The sequence below is a fragment of the Stegastes partitus genome, unplaced genomic scaffold, assembly GCF_000690725.1.
Source record: "Stegastes partitus isolate 25-593 unplaced genomic scaffold, Stegastes_partitus-1.0.2 Scaffold212, whole genome shotgun sequence".
NCBI lineage: Eukaryota > Metazoa > Chordata > Actinopteri > Pomacentridae > Stegastes > Stegastes partitus.
Window position 1 is genome coordinate 285875 of NW_007577943.1, and position 8077 is coordinate 293951.

At 41.6% G+C, this 8077-nt stretch overlaps 1 protein-coding gene across 1 annotated transcript in view; it reads left to right on the plus strand.

Annotated features, from left to right (window-relative positions):
- The first annotated feature begins 1168 nt into the window (after positions 1 to 1168).
- nrip2 (nuclear receptor interacting protein 2) overlaps positions 1169 to 8077 on the plus strand; it is a 53308-nt gene continuing 46399 nt past the window's right edge. The window contains exon 1 of the mRNA XM_008280871.1: positions 1169 to 1678. Within this exon, the coding sequence (XP_008279093.1) occupies positions 1523 to 1678 (156 nt within the window). The 5' untranslated portion in view covers positions 1169 to 1522. The remainder of the gene's footprint in view (positions 1679 to 8077) is intronic.

An 8077-nucleotide genomic window follows, 5' to 3' on the forward strand; every position in this document is an offset into this window, starting at 1 on the left:
AAAACTTCCAAAGTAAAAAGTTTTTCCATCTTTTTCTGGTTCACTCAGACTGCGTTTGGAATCTCTCTTGCTCTCTAAAGCAGGATTTTGATGATCTCTGATTTTAATGATGTCAAAATGTGACTTCACATCTACAGAGCTGTCTGTGTCACAAAATTACACAAAATGTCATCTGAATTCAACGTACAACACGTTTGACGGAGTTTGAATACAGATGCAGACGAAGCTGAAAAATCCAAGAAAAAACACACAGATGAGCCGACCAGCAGGGGGCAGCACGTGCATTTCAAACAGCAAACATCTCAGCAGGCACTCAGTATTTTCCACTTCACCTTCACAAGGTCTCCCTGTTTCTGATAAATATTGTGCATTTTAAAAAAGCGCCCCTTCTTTTGAGGGCAACATGCATCTTGTGCAAGAATCCACCCACTGAGTGCTGTGACAGATGGGCTCACTTTATTGTATGTCATGATACCGTCCACACCTGTGGGTCGACTCATCACTGCTATAAAAATGTGTCACCGTCTGGAGGTCATGAACACAGATGGATGGGGTATTTATAGCTTTTGGTGATGTGGATGGAAGGAATTGGATTCTTTAATTCACGGTGGCTGTCACAGGGGAGCAGAGGAAATCAATTGCTGCCATCAGTGGTCCAGATTGATCCCCTGTGTGGGGTCAGATCACAGTGATCTCCCTCACACCTCCACAGCAGGGCTGCCAGGCTAATCACTGCTCAAGGGACTAATATTGGCAACAGTGTCGGGCTTAGAAGCAGGCCGTTGTGTCACTTTTAGGACTATAAAATGCAGAGAATATGTCTGATTTTGTGTGATGTTGCAGCTAGCAGATTAACAGTGGAGTGCTGAGGTTTGATACGCAGAATAAAGACTCTTTCTTTTGTGCTGAGTGAACAGTGCTCGGTATTCAGAGGTGAGCATGTTTCTGTGTCGAGTGTGTGACGAAAAGAGAAGAGAGAGAGAAAACACAACTGAAAGCAGAGATGTAACAGAGAAAGAGAGAGAGAGAGAGCGAGAGAGAGAGAGAGAGAGATCCAAGGACAGACGCCACTGAGGGGAGGGGAGGAAACACACTCACTCAGCTCAGTCACACCTTCCCCACAGCCTCTGTAACACACTGAGCAGATCTTGACATTGCGAGGAAGATGCATGTCTACATAAGAGCAGCATCCTGGACAGGACAATAGCTCCTAAAGCTGCTGAGACAAATACATGCCAAGGACTACAGAGAGAGAGAGAGAGAGAGAGAGCGCAGAACAAGCCCAGAGGGAAGGACAGCAGCATTTCAGAGAGGACAGAACAGGCAGGAAGAGGCAACATTTGCAGGTTTATTCCGTTGCTGAGGACCTTGTAAAGGAGCTAAAGAGCCTGTTTTTGGAGGTTTTCTATTCCTTCTGCACACGGACGTCCACTCTGTCTCCCAGTGCTGCTGCTGCTGTGAGGCGACAGTCTCCGTGCTTCTGTGCACAGCATCAGAAGAGACTGTTTTACAGTCCGAGACCATGAGTGAGGCGAAGAAAGGTGAACTAGCCATCCGGGATAAAGCCATCCTGCACCAGCAGAGGCGTCTGAAGCAGGCTACCCAGTTCACACACAAGGACTCGGCTGACCTCCTGCCCCTGGATGGGCTGAAGAGACTGGGCACGTCCAAGGACCTGGTGAGTGGACTTGTGGAGAATCTAAATGAGTGTTTGAATGGAGAGGCTGTTGTGTGGGATGCCAGCAGCTGCTAAACAGTCTCTCTAGTGAAAATCAAGTTTTAGTTTAACCTTGTGAAGATGTCCATATGGTGTTTTTATATGCTAGAAGACATGCTGTATCATGAGTGAAATAAGCAGTCAGTGCCATGGTTGAGCATATCCACTCTGAAACTACAGTGTTCTGATGACAAAAACAAGGGTCTGGACTTCCAGGGTTTAATATGTCACAAATCAAAGGAACCAATCCCGTTAGCTTACAGGGAGGGACCTTCTGTACCATTGGTCTACTTCAGAATCGGTTTCTGGTTCCAGCATGTGTGGCTGAATGAGTCCAATATCACAACATGCCATTGTGTAGCATACAGTAGTTTGAGGTATTAGTGAGCTGGTGTGCTCGAGCAGAGTGGTGAGTGAAGAGAGAGGCAGGGACTACGTAGATTTGTTCATTCTGAAGGGTGTCAATGGTGTAGCATTACATCTAGGTGATTTGAAGGCAGGAAGGAATTCTTTTCATGAAAAAAACAACAACTAAATATGTAGGTTTGGTGCACAAAGATGAGTTTTTAGTGGTTAAATCAATGACTAAAGAGGAACTTTAAAGTCCATCTCCAGAATTTAGCACGTGTTTTTTCATGGTATACTTTCTGCAACTAAAATTGCACAGTGTTCAGAGTCTATACGTCTGTAACACTGTCAGACTCACAGTGGACACTTGAAAAACTACTTAAAATGAGCTCAGAAGAAGTAGACATGTTTTTAATTCCACACATTCACCAAAACCCGCTGCCCACACTACCTACACCACGACTTGATTATGTACAATGCATAGACTATTACGTATATACTGTTTGTGTATAGTCTATGATATAATGCTAGCAGCGGGTAATGTACCTTGAGATGAGGAACGACTACAGATGTCTGACAAACTCAGCATTTCTAACTTCCAACTTGCACTCCAGACCAAACACTGGGTCAGATTTCACGTGGAAAAAAAAAGGTTTATTCAGTATTTTCCACTTTCACCATAGTGCTCTTCAGGACCTGTAAATAGGCGTTGATGTGTAAAATAGCTGGAGTTTGACCTTCATTGCCTCATTGTCACTTTACCAACCATTATTCTCCTTACTGCTGATTAATCACTTCGATAAACTGTCAGCAACATTTCCGTCTCAAAGTCCAAAATTACTCTCCTGACTGTCCTGCTCTGTCTGATCAGCTGTTCAAAGCTCAAACTACACTCAGAGAGAAGCAGCAAATCCTCTACTTGACACAATGCGAGGCCACCATTTTCTTGAAGCAACAATGCATTACTCTACTATATGTACTGTATTACCATAAAGTGCAACCTTGAAAAGGAAATTCATCATGAGAGTCATGAAAGATGCAGAGTCTTGCACTCTGCATACAGGGAAGGTCTTGTCAAATCCGGTTATAGCTCCATGTGCAGTGGCTCTCAAACACACACTGATGTCATTACACACTCAGAAACACACACTTTTTCAGGTTGACATATAGGATGAAAGACAGACCTGCATGTAAAGTGGGCTGTGTCCAACCCCCTCACCTCGTCTTCCCCACGAAGGCCGCTAAACCGAAGCTGTTATGTGCACTCTGGAGGAACTCCCTGTAATAATCTTAACAATTTATTACTCCAGCTCTCCTCTGACACAGTTCTGGTTTGATGGCGGCTTCCCAGATTCCCCAGAGCTCTCCAAGAACCTCAACGCAATCACTGTGGCAGTGGGAAGCAGCACTAGCTGTGCTCTGTGCTCTGCGAATATCTCACTGTGCTGCATTCATGTCTGCCAGATTTTAATACCAACACTTGCTGCTAGAAAAACATCCCCCCCCCTCCGTCTCCTCTGAGCTGCATTTATTGGGATCTAATGATGGATGTGTTTTCACTCTGTTCCCTCCTTTCTTCACCCTGTTTTTTTTCTGAGGTAACAAGTGCTGCAATAATAAGAACATGTTACTTGACTTATAAAGGCATGTCTCTGTTGGTATATCTTAACAGCTATTGTACGGATTGCAATGAATTTGGATACAGAGCTTCATTCATGGTCCCCAGAGGATGGACCCTGCTCCCTTTAATAATAGCCAGACTTTTCCTGTAGCGCCCTTATCAGGTCAGCATTGTGACTTATGACCTGCAAAATGCTGGCCTGTTAATATGTGACACGAAAAAGTACCAAAGTCCATCCGACAACGCACACTAATTATTAATTTGTGCTCTTGATGTGGCTTAACTGTCTTTAGTGTTTATCATGCATGTGCTCTCCACACTGTCACTGGGAATTAGAAAGGCATGATTCGGGATTTTGACTGATATCTGATATGTTCAAACTCATTTTAGCTGATTGCTGATACTGATGTATGCACTTATTTCAGGTGACTACAGTAGTGGAATTAACATTTTATTGTTCCAGCTTTTATCATGATAGAACACTAACAGGAGCAGACATAAATACAATGATTTTCAAATGTGCACATTTACTGGGTAAAGTAAGAGAATGACCCCAGCTGGTCGAGGCAGATGGCGGCTCTTCCTGAGCCTGGTTCTGTCAAACGTTTCTTTTCTTCCCACTATCACCACATGCTTTCTCAAAGGAAACTGTTGAAGTTGTTGGATTTCTCTCTGTAATATAATATATTATAATTTGCCTTGAGATCACTTATGTTGTAAATTGTTACTATGTAAATGCAATCGAACTGAAACTCAACTTGGATGTAAAACACGCCATATTTATTATTATGTAAAATATTCAAACAAATCTGTAAAACTTTTAGCCTGACAGGCGTTATCTCCCTTTTTGGGAGGATCCTTTGATTTAACTTTAAAGCCTTTATTCGTTGATAAAGGTAATTATGAGGATATTATCATGCATCCTTAATATATCACGTGGATTCAATAGATTGATCTTCATCTCATTCTGAATCTAATCTGACAAACTATACATCATTAAAAAACCACAAAGCCTCATGATTCAAATGGTGTAAACCATTATAAGAGACACTTTGTAATAAGAGTGCATACACAGGAAAATGGTAGTTTCTTCCTCTGTCGTATACAGGGACACATATTTGTTGAATCACTGTGTGCAGCACAGTATTTTTTTACCATAATGCTTCCATGCTTCCTCTTTTTCAGTGAAACAAGTGGGATGGATGTTAAGAGGTTAAACAGAACATTGTGTCCTTTACCTTTTTCTGCAGCAGCTGTTTTAGGGCTTTCAGTATCTACTCCTGTTTTTTTTAGACATCTGATGACCACTTCATAACTTCTTATGTGAACTTAACAGAATCATAGTTTTTGGCTAGAATTAAAGAAAACACCTGAATAATTAAAACATTATCATAAAATACTCACTGCTTTAAATATAGGACATTGAATACGAGATTATTTTGGAAAAGTAAAATTGGCGTTAAACTACATTGCAATAACATAACAAACCCTTTATTGTTTTGATTCTGGGCTGCTTATAGAACTTTGTGAGATTAGCGGGTTAGTGAGGTATGTTGAGCCTAAAGTCAAAGTTTTCGAGGTGGCTCTGTTTGAAACTGGCTAGATCACCATGGTAGCAGATGCTGCACGGCTAACCGGCTCTGGAGGAGGTTATGTTCAGAGTTTGGGATATAAATCAGCAGTGGTGCCTCCCTTTCAGCAATTCTGATGAAATTCTCTATGAGTGATACAGATGCTCAGGTGAGGGACGACTTTATATCTGTAGTTAGTGCTGCAGAAAAGGCACAAAAATGTTTATGTTTGGTCCTAATTTACTGCCAAGTCAGTTTTACACTGCTGGTACTGCAGCTTTAATAATACAGACTAGAAGATAGATTAGTCTGTTTCCACATATCTCTCATTATGGAACAGTTTCAGATCTAAATGTACTTAGTAAAATAAATGTATTCATTTACACCATTAGGAGTCTCCATGTTCTCCCCGTGCAGCGTGGGTTCTCTCCGGGTTCTCCAGCTTCCTCCCACACAGTCCAAAAACACGAAGAGGTTAATTGGTGACTCTAAATTGTCCGTAGGTGTGAATGTGAGTGTGCTTGGTTGTCTGTCTCTAAGTGTAGCCCTGTGACAGACTGGTGACCTGTCCAGGGTGTCCCCTGCCTTCACCCTAAGTCAGCTGGGATAGACTCCAGCCCCCCATGACCCTAGTGAGGATTAAGTGGTGTATAGATAATGGATGGATGGATTTACACCATTAACTGTTTTCTACCGGCATTCTTTTCTTGCATGATTTACAAAATAACTGCTTTTTACCGTAACACATTTTAAAATAATTGTTAAATCTCTCCGTTTTAGGAACCTCTTCCTCTGGGCTGAAGTAGGCAGTCCTGCTAGATTTTGTTAAGCCAGCTAGCACAAAGCCGGTGTATATTAAACCTGCTTCATAGTGCAGTCGTCTGAAGTTGCAGCCAGTAAATATTTGTCACTTTGGCACAGTTAGATTTGACGTTGCAGTCAGAGCTATTGGATCTTACACAACAGAAAGGCTTAACGGGTCGACTATGGAGCCGTTCTTGTTCACCTCACCTTGCATCTGTGCAGAGTTCCCACATTGGAAAGCTGCCTTTTGATGTATACAACTGCTACCATTATGATGTCCTAGAAGCTTCTTGTTGGCACCACACAACCTATACAGCTCCATATTCATGAGATTTTATATGAAACAATAAATCCATTGAAATCCCATCTTAGTGTGGAGCACATTTCCCCAACCAGTGCAGCAATACCGTCACATTCACCAGCGATGCCACTTTTTCAACCTACCACCGAACAAGCCATCAAAATGTTTTGTGACATGTCAATGTTGTAAACTGTATTTTATCGGGTTGAAAAGAGACAGAAAGGAGGTCTTCGCTGCTCAAAGCGCCGCTGTGCCTCACTGAGCCGCAAGCATAGCTAAGAGTCTCTCTGGCAACAGATGGATCCAACACAGCGGCACATCAAAACACTACAAAAGAATGAATAAAACTAAGAAAAATTCCAAGTGAAGATAAGATTTTCCCCTGAACTCTATTAAGATTCAAGGAGCTTAATGTACAAGTCTTCCACTGGCAGCCTGTGATTCAACATCTCCTGCAGCGGCCTGAAAACCCTCTTATCATAATACCAATTATCTGCTCCCTAAAAACAGAACGAAGCTCATCTCAAGAGTTATCAGAAACCCAGCCTGTGGCACAATCATGGGAGCCCAGCACCATTTGCATGGCAACTGTAGCAAGTGATTTCTGATGTCAGAATAGCTCTGGGAGATCGAGGAAGGAGCTGAAATTGTCAGCAGTTCTCCGCCTGCGTGCCCTCGCGGCAGATAGTCGACTCATTCAGACACTGAATACGTGGACTATAAATGAAAAGAAAGCGTGGTGGTTTTCTGAGGTGGTTTGCATGCCAGACCGACACAGACAAAAGATGAGATCATCTGGGTACAGCTGTCAGGTCCAATTGTTTGTCTGTGGACAGTTGACAATTCAGTCTGTCTTTTCCATTTTCCTCCATATATCCTATTGAATATGCCATTAAAGCAAAACGCAATAACTCAGCGGTGGTTGTTTTGCTTTCGAACTGGACATTAAATGCAGCACTATATTGGGTTTATCTTCGTTCTTACATCCACTTTCCCAGTTGTCATTAGGGCTATGGATGTTAACAGGAATGCTGATCCTGGATTCATCCAAAAGTACAACTTGTATGTCTAAAGCTCCATAAATAAGATTTCATGTAGCAGGTTAGAAAAGTGTACTAAAGAAATGACACCACTTATCAAAGCCAGAAGCTGTAGAAACAAAAGAACATCCGGATGGAAATTAGTCTTGTGCTAAATCCGGTATATTTACTGCAACCTGTGATTGTACGTTCATTAATACACACTGTCCCGTCCAAATAAATTAAAAAAGAACTACTCATTGTGATGTGCTGTTGTGTCGAAAAAATTAACAAAATCTGAGCTTAAAATGATTATATTCCATAAAAATCCCTTTATTATAATGTTATATATACATTTACATACATATAATTATATATATGCATGCATCAAATTCTGTGCTCCTCAGTGCAAACAGGAAGCCATTAGTGACTGAAAATGTGACAAAAATTCAGGGACTCTATGGCTTAACTAGGCTGAAGTGCAGGCTGTGTTTACTGAAGTATGAAAATAAAAGAAAAATAATGCACAGGAGACTTAAAAAAAAAAAAGAAGAAAGAATCCTTCTACTTATAGTCATGGTTGTGCCGTTTCCATAGAGGTGAAAGAACTTCATATTGCAGATAAAAATGAGCCCACAGAGAGGAAAAATGTGACAGGAGCAAAAAAGGACAGAATTAATCTGTACAAAAACTAAA